Genomic DNA, 21,530 nt, shown 5'->3' with positions numbered 1-21,530 from the left:
TGAAGCAATGGGAAAAATACAAATGTATACCAAGACTAAGTGTCAACTTTACTATGTTGAAAGTCTCACAGGGAGTGACTCTTAGAAAAAAGTGCTTCAAATCAAATGATTCTTATCTTTTTGTTTTTACCAAGTGGGAGATGTGATTTAACATTATAAAATACTGGTATAACATATGTATACCTTTATATTCATGTTTTTTGCAAGAGTTAATCTTTCATCATCATGATCATATTTGGAGTCTTATAGATAAAAGTTTCTCACTGGTACTTAATGTGTATACTCTTGATTTATATTTTTGCAGTTTTGAGTATTCATTCTTTTGTATACTATTTTGCATTCTCTCTTTTGTTTTTTTGTTGAAATTGTCACAAGCAATTTCAAATTATTTCCACTTTTCATATATTATTTCCTGCAAAGTTATTTAACAAATACCATGATGTGTCCAGTGGTTGGCTGAATGTTCATTTTGTGTTTGTATATTGTTATGATATAAAAAAAAAAAAAGAAGATGTGGTATGATTGTCAATTAGACAACTCTCCACAAGAGACTAAAATGGCACAGAAGTTAACAACTATAGGTCACCGTACGGTCTCCAACAATGAACAAAGCCCATACCGCATAGTCAGCTAAAAAAGGCCTCCCGAAATGACAATGTAAAACAATTCAAACGAGAAAACTAACGGCCTAATTTATGAGATGGTTTGGAATGTTATTGCAGTTTTCATCAGATATTTCTACCTGTCATAGTTTGTGACTTGTTAACATTACCCTCTTTCTTTAATCTTCAGTTTCACAATGGCAATAAGAGCAATATATATTTGGAATAAAAAAAACTAATCCTTTGTTCTTTGTGTCAAGATGGAGTATGGAGTTGTCAAGAAAAATGACATATTCCTTGTGTCAATACCATCTTATTGACACAGACTTGCACACAGCTTTACAGGTCTACAAGGTTATCAGTCCTTCACCTTTTATTAAAACCTTCATTACCAAAATATATTCACATAGTTAGTGAGAGTGATTATTTGCTCTGTGTTGAAATCCTCACTGTGACTTTGAGATAAAGAACAGAATTAAAAAAAACACTTCCTTTGATTTTTGTGTAATCTTTTGCTGTGCAAAAACCTATTTTGTATCATGGTTGATATCTCAAATCCTTTGTTTTTCTATTACCCTGGTAGTTGTAAATTCAATGGCAACTTCCATCTGCATTAAATTCCCTCAGCTATATGATCCTATATGGATATTGTAGATGAAGTTTTCATCCAATTTGCATTTTGCTTCTTGATTTTAGTTGAATAGATATTTTGAAACATTTTATGACGGGTATCTAAGTGATGGCAGTGTTCAGACTAACCTATTAGGTTCTGTTACAACAAGATGAATTGAGCTGAAGGACAGCTATATAAATGCTGTTCTTTTTGTGTTATTTGCTGTGCATGTACTGATCATGGATGAATATCCCATATCATTTCCTTTCTATTCAAGAAGGTATCATCATCATACAAAAAGTGAGTGTTTACTTTATTTGATTGTAATTTATTATGTATATGAATCATGCTTGAATTACCAATTTTTCAAGGTAAGGATTTATGTATGTTTTTCTGTACTTAGTTTGCTTAAAATTAAACAAGCTTCATATTTGTTTTTTGTACATAAATTAATCCGTTAGTTTTCTCGTTTGAATTGTTTTACATTGTCATTTTGGGTCCTTTTATAGCTGGCTATGTGGTATTGGCTTTGCTCATTGTTGAAGGCCCTACAGTCACCTTTAGTTGTTAATATCTGTGTCATTTGGACTCTTGTGGAGAGTTGTCTCATTGGCAATTATACCACATCTTCTTTTTTATATTCACACTCCATAGACTTAAGTTATTTCAAACCACAAATCACAAATTTCAAAGGCATTAATGTAATTTCTTTGCAATACAAATACAGACATGATGTGTGGCTTTAAAAGTAGGAACACGTCCAAAACAAAACACTTTAATCATGTATCTCTAAAATCATATACTATTATCAAGTCCTATTTTAACTATTTGTTGATTTCTGATCTTCAGTCAATTTGTTTACATAATTCTCAACAGTTTTTCTCCTGTCCTCTAATGTTAAATGACGACTTCTGGAAAAGCTTGAAATAGTACTTAACATTTGATCTATTATGCTTAGTTCCTTGTCATTCTGCAGGTGACTTACAACCTGCCGAGTTTTAATTAGTTTATCATAATATTCAATTCCACCTTTAGCATAATCTTCCTCCATCTTACAAGCTTCCACATCAACTTTGCGTTCTAGTCTACGTGTATAAACAATCATCATTTCTAAGTACAATTTTACCATCAACAGAATGCCAAATATATGCACACAATTTCTAATTAATGCTTTTGATTTCAATGGCTTGTCCAAATAGTACCACACAGTGTATGTAAGGAATCCTGACGAAAACATAAATAATAGCGGCATAAACTTATGATGACTTTTGGCTAAAAATACTTCTCGTGCAATAGCAAATTTTTTCGCTTTGTTACTAAGGATTAATGCTTCTCCAAGTTCTTTTGCACTCTCAGGTGATGATTTGTCAACAGAAATGTTATAATATTTACAGATATCATCCCAACATGAGATATCACTGACTTTATGGCAGTGAAATGTCTGTGGTATTCCTATTATAGCACCACCTTTGGCATTTATCAAACCTCTATGACACATCTCAATCTCTTCGCTCATAAATAATCGGATATTGGCTAACAACTTCACTTCCCAATCCAATTTCAGTATAATCTACAATAAAAGAAAACAATAGTTTTCAAGTAGTTAATACACTGACAGATCATTCATAATTAAAAAACATATGTAATTATGTATATCAATTTCTTGCAAAAGAATGTCTAGAGTACTACACGTGTATTTAAAAAAATTACCAGAGTAAAACTACAAAAAATCTATGATTATAAAGTTTTCCTTGTTCTGAACATAGATTTAAATGATTTAGAAATGAAAAGTATGAAACATAAATTAAGTGTGACCTAATCTTGAAGAAACATAATATACAAATCAAAGTTATTCCCTAAATCAAACATACATGTACATGAACAATTGAATAAACTTGAATCATGGTCAATAAAGCATGAACCCCATAGAAAAATATCAAAAAGTTGTTTCAGAAGGTTTTTCTGCCAAATGATAATGCACAAACACCACCTATGCCCCTCTAGACTGAAAAATCAACAGAGGCCTAAACACTTAACTGTTACCTAACTTGTCAAAGACATTCATGGTCAAAGTTTTTAATATCAAAAGACAAGGATTAGCATTAATTGTTTCTATAACATGTATGTAGTTTTTTTTTTTCTATGGTCGGGTTGTTGTCTCTTTGGCACATTCCCCATTTCCATTCTCAATTTTATTTTAATTTTATGTAGTTAAGTGACAATATTTGCAGGCAAGACAAAACTGTCATCAGCTTTGTGATGATTGTTTCTTAGTGTCCTCAGTTTTATGTGATCAAGGAATTAAATATTTTCCTATCTTCTGACAGTTTGAAGTTCTGTCAAGAACTGTTCAAACAGGACATAACAAAAATAAACATAGTACATATTTCTTTTACCTCTTTTTCTATGTCCTTCAGTTCAGTAGACATTTCTATTGGTTGACTATAATAATCACACAACTGTAGGTCCTCCTGTCCAAGAAATATAGTATTCCTGGCAATAACATACAATCCATATCCACCCAAACCAATAAATGATGGTAGACTAAAAGTTCGTAGAAAAGCAGACATTTTCTTTTAATCTGAAAAAAAAATAAGACAATTTTATTTTCATAAACTCAAATTACCAATCAATTAAATTATCTAAATTATCTAAAAATTCACATGAAGAGTTTTCGTTTTACAAAGTCAAATTTTGAGTTTGAAACTGACTTAAAGTTTGATTTCTATTGAATACTTATAATTAAGTTAGAGTATATATGCTAGAATTGATATTTACTTGATTACTCTATCCAGCCTTAATTTACTGTGTAGACAGTTAATCATCTCTTCACTGTATCACCAAAGTAAACCCCCACCATGATGATCACAATGAAAATATGGTTCATTTATGTTATTGCAAAAACTGGCAGCAAACATGTACTGCAATGTATAAAATAATCATAAATTGTGTGTAATGTGTATCAACATGTTGCAATAATCTATTGACACTGAAATATGTAACAGCTATTTAGTTTTCAGAGGGTCTGGATAGAGAATAATGGGATGCTGAAATATAAACCATGTTTGATCCTGGCCTGCTTCACACTTTTATTTTTTGTCTTTTTTATTTTTATGTATAAACATGCACAAGTAGTCATTTTTATAGGGAAAAAATCAAAGCAAGTTTGTATTGTTGTTCTTATTTTCACAACATATCATATTGGTAGGTAAAAGGACAGTTTGTGTGCAAGAAATACAGGTTTAGCCTAGCCAGAATTTGAGCCTGTACCAAGTCAAGCTTTTTGAAAAATCATGTCTTTGATGGCACATCTGATTATTTTTATTAAATCATCATGTGGTTTGTTTGATCTCATTACTCCTTCGCCAGATTAAAATTCAATTATTTATATGAAGTCAAATTTTCTTGCTATTCTCTGAATTTCCAATTGAGATGTCACGAAAAAATGTGACTATGTCTGATGAGGTAATTAGCAGAAGGAACTCATATTTGCAGTTTCAGGAAAAGAAGGTTTATACATATCATCTAAAAGTATAAGAGAAAAAGACTCTACCACCAAATGTTTTTCAAATTTCAATACAAAATTTCTGCACTCTTGGCATTTAAATTTTAAAAACTTTACTGTCTAGAGAGAAATATAGTATCGCAAATGATGCAGTGATAGAATAAAATTGAGAATGGAAATGGGGAATGTGTCAAAGAGACAACAACCCGACCAAATAAAAAACAACAGCAGAGGGTCACCAACAGGTCTTCAATGTAGCGAGAAATTCCCGCACCCGGAGGCGTCCTTCAGCTGGCCCCTAAACTAACTAACTATTTATAAATCATGAAAAATCCAACATTATAAAATAAGAAAATGTATACCAGTTTTTTTCAATTAAAATGCTTATGAATCTATAAAAAAATTGGATTTTGAATAATTTGTCATGTACATTTTAGTGTTTCATTGAAACCATATTGTACCAGGATGATTTAAAAATTGTAAGTTGTACTTTATTACAGGCATTTAGTAACAGGTTACATTCAACCTTTGGACAAAGACTGTCAATGTTTATTATGTAAGAAACTCTAACTGAAATTTGTTTTCAGTACAAGTATTAGAAAAACTTTCCATAAAATCTTTTTTTAAATGAATTATAAAACTATTGTCATGATTGTAGTAGCATCTATGAAGTAAGATTTCATAAAACCTGTACAATGTAGTTTATTGCAATTATATCTATAATTTCATGCAACTTCCATATTCAGACCGACCCTTTTTAACTTGTATTTGTAAATAGTGTACATATCATGTTTTCTCTAATTTATAACTGTGCTATTTATTACATGTAACTTCTGTATACCATTGTATTGACGAAGGTTTGTCAGAATAAAAATATATATATATATATATGTAGGACTCTAAAGTGCGATGGGGACGCTAAAGTACAATGGCCACGCTAAAGTGCGATGGTCTACGCTAAAGTACGATGACTACACACGCTAAAGTGCGATGGTCCGCGAAAGTATAGACGTAATTAACGTACTATGGATTATGACGTGAACAGTGTTTTATACAAACAAAAAATGAACATGCCGAAAGATAAATGTAGAATATTTGATAAACAACTTTAAGGCAAATGTTCAATTTAAACATGATAACCATGTTTTGTCGGCTGAAGCAAATGTGGTTTTTTTTTCGGTGCTAGAAGAAGGACTTTTGTCCCGCAGTCGACCATCTTACTATACAGATACAAACGTATAACGCATAAGTATCCTTTATCCTATTTCTATTTGAAGCTAACGGATACATTGAAATAATTGTTTATGTTGCAGTTTACTTTGCCTTCCCCGTTCAAATAATGTCGATTTTAATGAAAAGTAAAGTCGGTAAAATAAAGGTACGTCATGTTTCCATGCGTAAATCATAAATTGTCTGCTAAAAAATTAGAACGAATTTTGTATTTGTAATTTACAATGACGACTTTGAAGTTCACATTAGTGGTATACTGTGTAAACAGCAAGCTACACCAATTATCAAAATATGTGATACCGGCCTGAATTTAAAAAAAAAACATATACAGGATATATAGATTTTTGTCACACCTAAATTACCATTTTAGCAATTATTACGTGGTCGTTATTCTTAATTTAAAACAATGATCACTTAAGCCTACCGGTAATTATAAAGCCTATCAAATATGTCATAAAACCTTGTACTAGCTTTCGCAAGAAGACTATTTTTTAAATCCGTGTTCTTTAATGCTTTAAGCCCTTTAAAATTACCCTTTTAGTCCATCGCACTTTAGGGTTATAAGCCATCGTACTTTAGCGAACAAACAGCCATCGTACTTTAGCGAACAAACAGCCATCGCACTTTAGCGTGATACACCATCGTACTTTAGCGTAGACCATCGCACTTTAGCGTGACCATCGCACTTTAGAGTACCATCGCACTTTAGAGTCCTACATATATATATACATATTCAGGACAACCTTCTTATATTGAACTGTTTATCGCAGTGAACTGTGCAGCTTGGAATTAACAAAATCTGTAATGAAATTATGAATGCAATTAACCTAGAATCATAGCAGAATCCCTCTATAACGGAATAGGTGTCTTGCTTCTACTTGGATCCTTTTTAAAATATATTAATGATTATAAGCTATGTTAGTCCATTTATTTTAGAAAAGCTAAATGTATAGTAAATACATTTTGCGTTTATGAAAATAAGAATAAATTTTCAATTGCTGTGTAGGCAAACATTTTGTTTTAGTTTTTGACTTGTCTAATGACATGAACAGGTAAAACAATGTTAATTAATGACAATCTTTAACGCATGCAAGGTAAGTGAAAACAAAGTAATCATTGTTTTAAGTCTATAATGGTGAGGGAAAATGTCATCAATGTTGTGAAAACATTCTAGTGCAACAGATTTATTCTATAAAAAGTATGATTTTCATAGGATTCTGATAAATATCAGGAGTTACCTCCCATACACCATGGATTTGACTATTTCATGGACAAACATTCAACATCAACCAGATCAAAACTAAATAAATTAATTGTATCACTTGTGTTTTGTCCAATAGCCAAAGCTTGAAATTTGATTGCAAGAAAACCATTCTACAAATGTATACTGCCATACTGTCTGCATACTGTCATTTTCTTTAATATAACTACTTGTTCTAAGTAAATGTGTATATAATCGACAATTTGACCATCATTGTTTTGTTATATAATGAAGTTGCTAAAGTAAAATATTATTTTTTACATCGTCAAACTTATATATTTTTTCAACTAATTAAATTATTCAGACTGATTTGACTTGAAAACGAGTTAATTGACCTCTCTTTTCAAAAATGACATTTGGTTAGACTTTGTATGAAGGTTATTTTTGCCAAGTTTTATAAACTTATCTGTTAGATTTGAAATGTAATTCCAAATTGTTGGGTTACTTCATTTATTATTACTGAAGTTATTTATTTTATTTGTAATACTTGTAGATACGATTTTTGGGTATTTGCGCATACATGTAACGTTGCGCTCTTATGAATTGTTATATTTCCCGTTTTTAAAGTTTTATGACGTTTAGCCTTTTACGTACGTTAGTTACGTTGTCTAGTTTTTATTCATTACAAATTATTTGATATTCGGAGACACATCGTTATTTTTATAGAGAGATCATAATCGGTAAGAGATAATTTATGTACATTTTTAAGAACAATATTTATTTAAGGAAGAAATATGAAGAATTGTAAAAGTATTTATAAAGTAATATTTATTCAATTAACTTTTAATTTAACAAGTTATTCATTAAGCGTGAAAGAAAGTGTTTCTTATTGTTTGTTTAGTATTATGATTTTAGTGTTTTAAGTTATATTTTTACTTACGATGTATGTTTATGTGTATTTGTATTCTATTGTAGAGAATCGGTTGATATGATATATAGTATAAGAAGCCAAAATTAAATGTATTTTGAAGAATAAAAGATACTTATATAGACCGCATACTCGAATTATCGCCTTATTTGATGCCTGATTGATGTGATCCGTTACAATTCTCGATTTCTCCAAAAAGATGGATAGTGAAGAAGCGGAGCGAGCGTATGAAGAATCCCGGAAGAAAAGGACAGTTAATTTGTCTCAGCTTACTAAGTTATACAATGAATTGGAAACAAAGATGATTTCACGTGATAATGTGGAAACTGTGAAAATATTATTCACAAAATTGTGTGACCGCTATGAACACTTTAAAGCTGCACATTTGGAATGTTTGGATTTTTGTGCAAATTCGGATATAATAGAGACATTAGAAATAAACTTTGACAGCTCACAGAAAAATTTCATAGAATTCCGTGAAAGATATAATGAGTGGATACGCGAACCCGAAAAGGCAAAAGAGGAAGAAGACAAGAATAGCCGTATTACGTCTGTGTCTCGGACTTCATCGTCAACACAGTATAGGCTGAAGCTAGCGAGGGCTAACCGCTTAAAGGCCGAGGTTCAAGTGAAGAAAATGGCAGAAAAGCAAGAACTAGAACGCGCACGTCGAGAAATAGAAATGAAAGAACAGATGTTAGAAAGAAAAAGTCAGCTAGAAGAAGCAAGTTGGAAGAATCTGTGTGGCAAAAGGAAGAAGAAGAAGATACCGAGGTAACATTTAAGAACTATCAGAATATAAACGTGCCGTTAAACACAGAAAATAAGACACTTAATAACAATGAACATGTTACAACAAAGAGTACAGAAAATGCCATTTCAAGGATAGAGTGCACCACTGCCGGAAGTTTACAGTCAAACAGCAGCATCGATACTGCATTCCAAAGATTAGCATCAACGCTACAAGAAGGATTCAATCTACCTAAACCTGAACTTTTGACTTTTGATGGAAAACCCACAGATTACTGCAAATTCATAAAGAACTTTGAAACGAATGTTGAATGTAGAGTTACAGATGATCAGTTAAAGTTAAGTTATTTAATTCAGTATTGTAAAGGTGAGGCTAAATCTTCGATAGAAGATTGTGTATTGTTAGAGAAAGAGGGTTATGAACGTGCTAGGTCTATTTTACACTCACGTTATGGCAGGTCACACATGATAGTTAGGTCATATATAGAAAATCTTGTATATGGTGCTCCGATAAAGGCGTCAGATTTTGAGTCACTTTCAAAATTAGCTCTTGAAATGCAAAAGTGTGAGATAACTTTATCACAATTAGGATATGTTTCTGATATAGATAATACTGATAATCTTAGAAAGATTGTAAAGCGTTTACCTATGCATTTAAGGGTAAAATGGGTTGATATTGCTCATTCCATAACTGAAAATGGTAGAGAACCTAGATTTTCTGATTTAGCAAATTTTATTGATAAAAAGTCTCGTCTAGCTTCGTCAATGTTTGGTCTAGATCTCGTAAGAGAGAACTCAAATGCATATAGAAAAGATATAGACAAACATACTGATATGAATACAAGAGAGAAGGTATCTACATTTGCTTCTAATAATATGTATGTCAGCAAGGCTACGACACAAGATCGTAAATGTATTTATTGTAATGGTACATGTAATAATTTAGAATTGTGTGTAAAATTCAAGTCTATGAATTTAACCGATAGAGTCAATTTTGTAAGAACTGCTAAGCTATGTTTTAATTGTTTAAAGGGTAAACATTTTTCAAGGGACTGTAGAAAAGCTAAAATGTGTACTGTAGAAAATTGTAGCTCTAAACATCACATTTTAATGCATAGTTGGGGTAAAAATAACAACACTGATCACACGGCTACAAAGGTAAGCATCAATTGTTCATCCGCCGGGACAGTTATTAAGAATTGTCTAGGAATTATACCCGTCGAGGTTAAAGGGTCAAATGGGAAAACTTGCCAAACTTATGCCTTGATTGATGATAGAGCGGATAAAACGTTATGTGACGAGCGTTTGATAAAAATGCTAGAAACCGAAAGTAGACCGGTTACATTTAAAATGACAACAGCAACAGCACAGCGAGTCCGACATGAAGGTCAAGAGGTTGACTTACATGTACAATCAGTTGGCAGCAACTGTCCGATAACACTTAGTAAGGTATGGTCCGTTAAAAACCTACCGATATCGACACACTCAACCGCAAATAATAAAGATATTAAGAGTATTAAACACTTGTCAGATATTTATATACCAGAAATAAGCAGCAATAAAGTTCTGCTTCTAATAGGCACCGATACACCAGAAGCACACATTCCCATAGAAGTGCGTTCAGGAAGTAGTCATGAGCCATATGCCGTACGAACACGCTTAGGATGGATCGTTAGAGGACCAATCAACAACACAAGCACCAGTGATGTAGTTAACATCAATTTTGAGCATGCAGATAATGTACTTTTGCAGCAGCAGTTAGAGCGACTTTGGACCACTGATTTTCTCGATAAGCCTAACACGGAGAAAGTATGCATGTCTTTGGAGGATAAACGCGCCTTGAAAACAATGGAGTCAACAATAGCCTATGAAGATGGACACTACAAACTTGAATTACCGTGGTGGGATGAAAATGTAAAATTACCGAATAATTTGCCTTTAGCACATGCTCGATTAAATCAATTACACCGCAAATTGTCACATGATCCTAAGCTACATGAGATGTATACAGCAACAGTAAGTGCTTATATACAAAAAGGATATGCAAAGGAAGTTATTGATGTAAGTAATGAGTCAAGTCACATATGGTACCTCCCGCACAACCCCGTCACAAAGGAACATAAACCAAAAGAAAAAGAAGAAGAATGGATAAAATGGAAATCGACGCTGCCAGAAATTAAAAATATATCAATTCCTAGTTGCTTCAAGACAAAAGACATGAAAGATATATCTGATGCTCAGCTTCATATATCTAGCGATGGTTCTGAAATTGGGTATGGAGAATGCGCTTACCTATGTCTCGTAGACACTATCATTAGGAGTCGTGATAGTCTTACAAGTATCTGTGGTTGTGTGATCAGAACAAAAGAGTCAAAATTCACAAAAGAATTAACAAAAATTAATTGATATTTTATTAGTTTTTTGTGTGATGACAATTTTAAGAAATGTCATGGTGGGGAGTGTTAGATTTGAAATGTAATTCCAAATTGTTGGGTTACTTCATTTATTATTACTGAAGTTATTTATTTTATTTGTAATACTTGTAGATACGATTTTTGGGTATTTGCGCATACATGTAACGTTGCGCTCTTATGAATTGTTATATTTCCCGTTTTTAAAGTTTTATGACGTTTAGCCTTTTACGTACGTTAGTTACGTTGTCTAGTTTTTATTCATTACAAATTATTTGATATTCGGAGACACATCGTTATTTTTATAGAGAGATCATAATCGGTAAGAGATAATTTATGTACATTTTTAAGAACAATATTTATTTAAGGAAGAAATATGAAGAATTGTAAAAGTATTTATAAAGTAATATTTATTCAATTAACTTTTAATTTAACAAGTTATTCATTAAGCGTGAAAGAAAGTGTTTCTTATTGTTTGTTTAGTATTATGATTTTAGTGTTTTAAGTTATATTTTTACTTACGATGTATGTTTATGTGTATTTGTATTCTATTGTAGAGAATCGGTTGATATGATATATAGTATAAGAAGCCAAAATTAAATGTATTTTGAAGAATAAAAGATACTTATATAGACCGCATACTCGAATTATCGCCTTATTTGATGCCTGATTGATGTGATCCGTTACATTATCTCTGATGATTTATTTTTTAAATTAGATAAAAATACAGCAAAACTGTTATTTTTTTCAATATTTAAATTTTTTTTTATAAAATTATGAACATGGGAATAAAAGACTTTTTTCGAAATTAAAAGAAGTGTTGTTGTCTGCTCTATGGTCGGGTTGTTGTCACTTTGACACATTCCCCATTTGTTTTCCCAACTTTATTACACAAATTCAATGCAGGCTTCTGTAGATAAGATTTTACAAAAGTCTGCTTGCGTTTATCATTTGCAACAAAAAATTAGGTTTGGCTTTCCAATGAATAGACTTTTCTTACAGACAAGATTTACCGAATAATTTAATGTACTTTAAATCAAAAGTTACAAATTAAGTAAATTAGTTTATAAACTCTGGGACACCGAATAATTATTAAATGCTATTAGGAGTTTCAAGTCTCTTTAATGTGTATTAGTTTTGATTGATTGATGGGTATAAAACACTCCTTTCAGAAACATTGTATTATTTAGTGGCAGACAGTTTCGAAGTGGAAGTCTAAGTGTCTTAGAGAGAACCATGACCTTTGGTAGGAAAAACATGAAAACTGACAATCCTAGTCAATAAAGATTGTAATTCGAGAAAAGTTCTGCTATGATAGTGGAGTTTGGCATATTTATACACTGTTATTGCTAAGATTTCAAACTTTAGTGGTCAAATGCAAATCTATTAAAATGGAAGCCACACAGCTGATGATATAGGGTAGTAATGACCGTTACGGTCAGATGTCAAATGGTCATTTTAGGCTACCATTATCGTCAAATTGGTTAAAATTTTACAGTGATTCAATAACCTAGTAGCGATTCATCAAACATCTCAAAAATAATCTTAAGGTGGTATGGGAGTCTAAAATAAAAATGATAGAATTTGTTCATACTTTGCCAAAACGTAGTATCTATTGATATATGTTCAAAACTATAATAAAAATGATAGGTCATGACACATTTTGTATGGATTATACAGGAAAAAACACAATTTTGTGATTAGAAACTAAACTAAATGATAGAGTTGTATAATAAATTACGAAAAGATAGCTTTCAGAGAATGCTTTAGGAATATCAAAAGAAAAGATAGGGTCACCGTACGTTTTCCCTGGCTTAAATACCAAACAGAAAAATTCAATGTATATTCCTTCAGAAATTGCACTGTAAGAGTTACCTCCCCTTAAAATTCAAATTTAAAAACAACCATAAATAATTTACACTTATAAAAATATTATTATAATTTATAATTTATATTCTCATAAACTGGTTCTTTTAAATGAACATTTATATTACATATATCTGCATTCCTGCAACAAATTTTGCTAACTTGATCGAAAATCTGGACCTCAGGTTCTCTGTCTTTTACAATCCATGATGGCGAAAGACACCCATACCACCTTAAGCGGCGTTTTTTGAAAAAAATTGATGTGATGGGTCAAAATCAGTTGATTGTTTTATTATTTATAAGAAAGTGTATACCTTAATGTCATGCACCAAAAATTACTGTTAACGTCTTTTAGCAAGTATTTTAACCGTTATTCCGATATTGGTCATAAAAGTACCCCAATATTAACTACCCTCATAATATTGGGACGAGGTCCCCAATAACAGTAGAAAAATCAATGAAAAAAAAAAAAAAAAAAAAAAATCAGGAAAATTAGAAAATTTTGCCGAAATTTTCATTGTACTAATGAACTCAAAATCGTTCAATTTTTTTTATGTCATGTTTTGAATTCCCGCATCTGCGCAGAAATCTACAATGTACTTCCTTTTTCCGGTCTCGTGTGTATGAAACTTTGAGTAAAATATATATTTATCAGTCTAGTATAAAATAGGAAAGAACGCAATAGAGTGGGGTGCTCATTTTCGCTGGGGACACAATTTCCCGTTTAAGGATTTTGAGGTGTAAAAACTTCAAAGGATGGCTGAAATGGAAGAAATGTACCCGTAAATTATATTTTTATGACAAATATAATATTTTTTTAAACTGAGACAAAATTGCGGCTCCTACCGAAAATGACCAAAAAATGGACAACGATTTTTGGACAATTTCCTGAATAAAAAACACGATTTCAAAGAAGTATTTCTAAGTAAATATTTGACTGAATGCCCTAATTTTGAATTCTTTATACCTTTGAAATGTCTGCTTTTCATCTATAATGCAATTGATTTGATAAAAATTGTTAAAAGCTGCGGTTATTTGGTTTTAAATAGATGTGTAAAAACGGCGAATATGTATCCCCCATTGACAAAACATCCGGAAATTTCAAACACCCTTTAATCTTACTTTTCAGATGATTTTCTTAAAACAAACCGGTTTTCAAGCTTAAGTATATTTTGCATTTGAAGTTATCTTCATATAGAAATATCAGTATACTTCAAAAACATTTAGACCTGAACATAAACTGTAGAAAACATGGAAAGATGTGGCGAAAATGAGCACCCCACTCTACCAATTTCATTTTTTAATAATTCCTTGATATGAAAAAACGTTACCTGATGATAGCGTTTCTTTGATTACATTGCATATGACGTCATAACTTAAATAACGTCACAACTAAATTCCCTAACAGCAGAACAAAAATCGGAAATGTTACGGTATTTCTGTTTCTTTTTTTTAACAAATATGTAAGTTACAAAAAATAATTCATACAGACTTCGTCCCCATTTACAGGTAATGCTAGTCCAAATAATTATGACTTCTTCAAAGGCTATTATAATTTTTTTCTTTGACGCCTAACTTCAACGAAGTAAGGCGTCAAAGAAAAAAATATCGTCTTGGTACCTGTTTTGACGCGGACCAGAAATGACGCACCAATTTAGTTTTGGGTTTTATATTTCTAAACAAAAGCTGTGACGTCATCGATAATTACTATTCATAACATGATGGTGAAGGTCATATGACTACAACATAGATGCCTCAAACTCTGTCCAGAAATGTTATTATTGCTTGAATTAGTAAAGATAATGCAATTTCCGCCATTTTATTGAGGTAAAAAACAGTCGACCCTTCCCAGAATGATTATTAGTCCTAAATCCACTTTGGCCGGCAAAAGTATGTAAGCACATGCTGCCCCAGTTTGTGTTTTTCAAATCATATGACTGTCATGTGACATAGTTTTACATTTAAGCGGGAATCACTGTAGAACAAATGATCGTCGCTTATATAATTTTCTATTGTTTATCGATTTTTTTCATTCATTGTACGAAGTATACATTGATAAATGTTTTAATGTCAATGTTGTTTTATGAATGCAATTACTTCTTATTTTCAAGTATATGGAATATATATGTCACTTTGATAAATTTTGAACAATTTTATATAAAATTTGAAATAAAATATAGGTTACAATTAAATTAATGAAAAAAATTGTGTTGCTATCAACATGATCATAAAAGTGACTGTAAATGTCAACATTTGTTATTAAAATTAAATTTGTTGAATAGTGTTAACTTTAAATTATCCGGATTGAAGCAATTTTTCGAACACCAGGTACACTGCAAGTGGTTTTTACTGGTTTGTTTATAGTGCGTCATTACTGGTACCCATCATAAGTTGACAGTCCGTTTGTAATGTTAGCAAACATGATTTTTATTGCTTTTACTGTTTCAAAAATCAACTGTTTAATGATTGAAATACATTAACAAGTGATCAACCTTTCATTCTATTCAGTATTTCTTTTTCTTTTAAATGGTAGATTAAATGCAGAGACAAACACAACGTTAGGTGCGTCATTACTGGTTCCTCAGGGATATAATAGCCTTTCAAGACGTCATAATTATTTGGACTAAGGTAATGCCTGCCTCATATTAATATTTGATGCAGTCTTTGTTTTCCACGTTTCTTGTACGGTACGTATATGTTAAATGTTTAGGACCAATTGTTTGAACAAATGTGGCCGAATCAATATTGGTGTCGAAACGACAGTGGCCGAACTGGTTGTGAGTCCGAACTGTCCCATCTACAATAAACTTTGACTTAATTTCAAGATTACTACGGTTCTTTTTAGGTTCTAAATACGTAATTTTTACATAAAGGCAATGGTTTTAAAAATTTCTTCAAATATTTTACGCCATTACTTTGTTTGTATCGACTAAAAATTTCAAACTCGAGCACAAGCTAAGTCAATTTTCACATTTCATGGGGGCTGACATCTTGGATTGATAACGAGACGAACTTTGTAAATCCACTTCCGCTTGCAGTTTTTAGAGACAAATATTTATAACAAACCCAAAAATGACTCATTTTAGTGAAAACAATGGATAAATATCATTCTTACACACTTTTTCTTTTAGTTTGACATGATTTTACGATAATTTTTAACAGTGGTTGGCATTGACCAAGACAAATGTCAAAGTTTTTCAGATTTCTTTCTCGTCGTAGAACGGGTAGAGGAGTTAAACGGACTGAAATTGGACACCCAAAGAAGAAAAATGTTGTGCCCTGTATTGTCATGCTTCTGGATGGGACTGACTTTAGTATTGATCTACCAGTAAGTTATGCTAGTTACTTAGTGGAATTAAATAATATCCGACTGGTATGCATATGATTATTTGAGATAAGTGCTATAATTCAACTTACATTTAAATCGCTATTTGGAAATCTAGTGTCCCATTTGACTTGAGAATCTGTCACGCTTGAACTTTTGACGTCAAACAACAATCACTTCCATTGTGGCGTTGGATATTTTCTATTATGAGGTCAACATTTTTCGGGAACTTTTGTGATCATGGACATGGTACATGTACATGTATCAGGTCCGTTCGCGCCTAATATACTTTTGCACTCTACACGTTTGCACCTCACATGTTCGCGCCCAATTTCAATTTGTATTAGAAACAGCAAGGATTTGTATAGTAAGACTTGCTATACAAATCCTTGGAAATATGGAGGTCGAATTTCAGTTGAATTATAAGATATTTTTTATATGTGTACACCAAATAATTTTATTTTCTTGAATGAAATTTGAGGAATTATCATATAAAAATTTTCTTTATGAATTTGATGATTAATTATTAAATGTTAATTATGTATGACTACTGCTAATTGGTATTTATACACAGCCTAATTTGGTGTTTAAAAATCATGATTGTTGTTTTTAAGGCTTTTAACTTGCTTTCATGTAAATAACTGCATATTTTTAGCTTGGTATGACTAAAACTTTGAAGATTTAAAAAAAAAAATGAAAGATAAATTTATGATTTTAACAGCTTGTCTCCTTTGATCTCATGTGTGTTTGGACAAGTATGACAATATGATGGCTAGATACATGTATCTTTAGCAATACACTTTCCAAAACTTGTTTACAAATTATTAAACGATCATTATTGTTTTTTACACAAAAAAAAAAGATATGAAGAAACAATGTACGATTTGTATTTTTCATAGTACATGTATATGATAGTTAAAATAAAATTTAAGAGCGAACGTGTAGGGGCGAACGTGAAAGGTGGCGAACGTGAGTGGGCACGAAAATGATTGGGCGCGAACGGACCTGGATTCATGAAGATCAGTAATGGCGGACAAATAATGATCAGGTCAGGTGTATTTTCCTGGCACTTGCAAGTTATTTTGTTGTTGTTCCCATAAGTCGGATCAAAATTTTCATGGTCTGAGAATAGACCACCATGGAGTAATGTTTTTCACTGGAAAAGTTTGTCAATTATGACATATTTACCAGTCAGAAAGCCTCCTGTAACCCTGCACTATACACCTTATTGCTGTTAAACACAGTATAAATTTGTCCGCCATTACTGGACATCACAAAGGATAACCGTAAAATTTGGACGTCATAATACAAAATACCTGACACAACAACGGAAAAGTGATTGTTGTATGACTAATAGTTCAAGCAGCGCAGATTCAAAGGTCATGAACTGGCACAGATTTCCAAATTGCGATAATGTGTATTTAAAGTTCATCCGGGATCTCTGTGATCATCATTACTGACATTAACACACATTATGCAGGACTAAAATATTGAATGTGTTTTTCCTGAAAGTATTTTATCACATTTTCCTTTATGACAGCAGTGCTGGTTATCAAATAGAAGACTTTATTTTGGAGAATATTTTTGGGGAAAGACGGCTTCAAGCCGTCAATCCCCAATGGGGTTGACCAGAGTGACATTCCCTCACATCATTCATTTTGTTTTTATAGTGTGGAAAACTCCCAAACAAATCTTACTGAGATTTATGAGAAGGGGAGACACAAATGAATAGATTGACTCTTAACACTTTTTTACACATTTCCCTTCTGTTTCTCTCGAAATTATCGTATATTGAGCTCTCCTTTACACTATTTACGTTTCTTTTACAATCCGAAAAAATCAGTATGACGAGATATTCTAAATATATCCAACCTACATTATATTTTTATAGTGACGTCATTGTTGGAATGCCACACTACATGGAAGCAGGGATATCCTTCAATGGTTATTTAAATCATTCTCAAAGATTGTGCACTAATTAAAAAATGTTATTTGTTTGATTTAAACATAATTATATTTGCTGTAGATAATTCAAACATCAATATACAATACTTTAATTTGTAGGTCATCAACTTTCAAAGTAAACAAAGTCCGAGGGCTATATGAGATTGGGGAGAGAAACGATTTTTTTCATTTTTTTCTGCAAAACTTTGTTTTGAGAATCTTCCTCTAAATCAGGAGCACCTCAATTTATGAGTAATTATCCACTAAAATAAACAATTAAAATGTAACATTTAGTATATGATAAGTAGCTATATATAGTTTTCCATTAAAACTAAATTGTGTGTACCAACATAATCATTGTAATGGTAACAAAAAAAAATTTAAATTCCAAATGTTGCATTTTGTTGTTTTAACCTATTTATTCATGAAATTTACAAATATTTTAAAATGTAGGATTTGGAAACAAGCTTCACACAGTTTACATTAATCATATTGTTTTTTTTTTTATTAGTACCTGTACCCGTGTGATGAGAGTTTTAACTGGGAACTTTATCAATGGAAATTTAAAACTGAATAGATTTTTCAGTCTAGATAATTAACTATCAACTTTAATTGAGTGTTTAGATTTAGAAGATGCAGATCTCTTCCATTGGTCTAAATTGAATCCTAAACTTTGATTTCAATATTTTCAACCTTTCTACATGTTTCTAGCTGTTCTTTTTTTCATTCTTTATATGAAAACTATCAAACGATACCCCCCTCCAAAAAAATGAAATAGAAACAAGGGCCGTCTTTCCCCTCAGAGCTATTCAGCTCTTTGCTTTATTAAGGTTTATTCCATGATGCAATAGACTAGAAATGCTTGATCATGGTTTCGTGTAGATATGAGAATAGAATAGAATATAGAATTGAATATTTTATATATTCCAAATTACAGCTGGGCCCATTTAAAGAGCATATAAATCATTTACAATGATCATGATGATTAAAGTAATTAAATTAACAATAATTAAGACATTACAATATAAAATATATGAGTCACTATATCATCATAAGCCTCAGTCAGAATCAGAGCTAAAACAAAATTAAAATTTTAAACAACAAACATATTGATATTACATTTATTACATTTGTAAACCAGTATCAAATAGATATATATGAAGATGTGGTATGAGTGCCAATGAGACAACTCTTCATCCAAGTGACAAGTCACAATTTGTTAAAGTAAACCATTATATATGTCAAAGTACGGTTTTCAACACGGAGCATCATGTGCATGTAGATTTGAGGCTTGCATACAAAATGTATATAATAATCTGCTTTTTTTTCATAAAAATGAGAATGGAAATGGGGAATATGTTAAAGAGACAATTATATGCAACAACCCAACCAAAGAGCAGACAACAGCTGAAGGCCACCAATGGATCTTGAATGCAGCAAGATAATCCTGCACCCAGAAGTGGTCCTCAGCTCTAATATACATATATAAAGAAATCGATATTTTCATAGTTGTTCCGATCCATACAACATGTACTTAATAGGAGCCTTCTAAAACACCCTTAATCATTTATTTCAATTGGACTGTGGGCTATTTTCTAGGTTTTCTCAGAATAGACTCAGATGGCCCTTTTTTATAAAATGTGAAGAAAAATTTAAGTATCGATCATGTTAATACACATGTAGTTGGATTTTTGGAATAAAACAAAAGACATGTACATAATTATTTGCGAGTGAATGCTGTAATTGTGGCACTGACATTACGATATATATATATATATATATATATATATATATACCATTTTTGTAAAGTATCAGTATTAATCAAATTAAATGTTGACAGATTTGTATTCAAGAGATCCTTAGATAAATGACACTCGTAAAGAAAATCTTGAGTACCATGATAACAGTGACTGGCCATTTAAGTCAGTGTCCGTGTCCCTCCAGTGATTTCTATCTGCTCTTATATATTAATAGTTTGTGTCAGATAGGGTTATTTAAACAAGAATTATTTGTGACATGACTCTTTAAATGTAAAAAAATATACAGTTTACATTTGTAAGACCATTCTTGTCAGGTACATTGTACTGTTACATTGTACATGTGGTAAAAAATATAAACATGACAAAGAAGGGCTTAATTTGTTTGCTAAGGATATTCTGTGATGGTCTTGCTGTTTTATTTTTTTAATGTTAAATGTTACTTTATAGGTTAATATATATATATATAATATATATAATTACATGATAAAAAATATTAGATAAAACCAACTACAAATGTACATGTAAATGTAAAGTGTACAAAATTCACAAAACATATAAATTTAATCAAGCCATAGTTGTTTTGGCAAAAAAAAAAAATATGGTTTTACAATTTCACGATAACTCTTAGAAACCCAATTTGAATCTAACATGTCCACCACCATATTTTAGATAGCATTGTATGAGGTTTTTTTTCAAGGTTTTCCCACATCAATCTTTAACTAAACTCAAATGTCTGTCATTTGTATGTTTAATAAAACATATGAAAGACAAATGCATAAATAGTGGTCTTTAAACATATTAAATCTGTAATTACTAAAATAAATAAAACATGACAATTTGTCTAAATCTTAATCTGATGTAAATCATAAAAAAAATCTTTATAAAATTAACGATTAAATTCAATTGATTTGATATATATTTCTTATAGGCAATTGCTTATAGGTGTAAACTGCATTAACGATCTGCAAAAAATGCTCAAAATAATGAAGAGTTTGTCAGTATGAACTATCATTGTGTTAACGGTACATGTATTGTGTTGAACATGTTGAAACACTAACTTTATTTTATTGATATAATGTACATATACATAGAAGCTTGGGTATTGGAACAATCTCCTTTGAACCTTTGATAAATAAATTTGATCTCCTTGATGAAAACCTCCAAAAGTATTTTTTAGAGTTCATCAGATAAGTTTTCTATTGAGCCCCAATTTCACACCCTAATAAAAAAAGTTTTATTACTTGTAGCTATATAGAAAGCCTTTTCTCTTTACAGAATAATACATTCATTGTGACTGTTGCATTTAAAATGCACATATCAAATCTAACATCAAAGATATTTTTAGTTTTACTTGTTACAAGAATGCTTTCTATTTCTTTGACCATGTTTACAATA

General features: G+C 31.2%; 2 protein-coding genes across 11 annotated transcripts in view; one reads left to right on the top strand and one right to left on the bottom strand.

Moving 5' to 3' along the window:
- Nucleotides 1–1,974: 1,974 nt before the first annotated feature.
- LOC143065172 (transmembrane protein 177-like) lies at nucleotides 1,975–16,110 on the bottom strand. Of its 2 annotated transcripts, XM_076238585.1 has the most exons (4): nucleotides 16,022–16,102; nucleotides 3,994–4,136; nucleotides 3,612–3,796; nucleotides 1,975–2,785 (listed from the first exon to the last, which is right to left on the bottom strand). In XM_076238585.1, the coding sequence occupies exons 3-4, from the start codon at nucleotides 3,783–3,785 to the stop codon at nucleotides 2,036–2,038; spliced, it is 924 nt and encodes a 307-aa protein (XP_076094700.1). In that variant the 5' UTR covers nucleotides 3,786–3,796; nucleotides 3,994–4,136; nucleotides 16,022–16,102; the 3' UTR covers nucleotides 1,975–2,035. The 2 variants fall into 2 exon arrangements, with proteins under 2 accessions (XP_076094700.1, XP_076094699.1); XM_076238584.1 differs by lacking the exon at nucleotides 3,994–4,136 and having other exon boundaries at nucleotides 16,022–16,110.
- The window catches only part of LOC143065171 (uncharacterized), a 38,939-nt gene continuing 33,511 nt past the window's right edge, over nucleotides 16,103–21,530 (top strand). For all 9 annotated transcript variants that reach the window (XR_012975413.1, XM_076238577.1, XM_076238583.1 and 6 more), the window contains exon 1: nucleotides 16,103–16,434. Coding sequence is in view for 8 of the 9 variants with exons in the window: in XM_076238577.1 (XP_076094692.1) it covers nucleotides 16,291–16,434 (144 nt within the window). In the remaining variant the exon portion in view is untranslated. The remainder of the gene's footprint in view (nucleotides 16,435–21,530) is intronic.

This window comes from Mytilus galloprovincialis, chromosome 2 (assembly GCF_965363235.1).
Source record: "Mytilus galloprovincialis chromosome 2, xbMytGall1.hap1.1, whole genome shotgun sequence".
In the NCBI taxonomy this organism is placed as follows: domain Eukaryota; kingdom Metazoa; phylum Mollusca; class Bivalvia; order Mytilida; family Mytilidae; genus Mytilus; species Mytilus galloprovincialis.
This window is presented reverse-complemented; position numbering and strand designations above follow the sequence as displayed.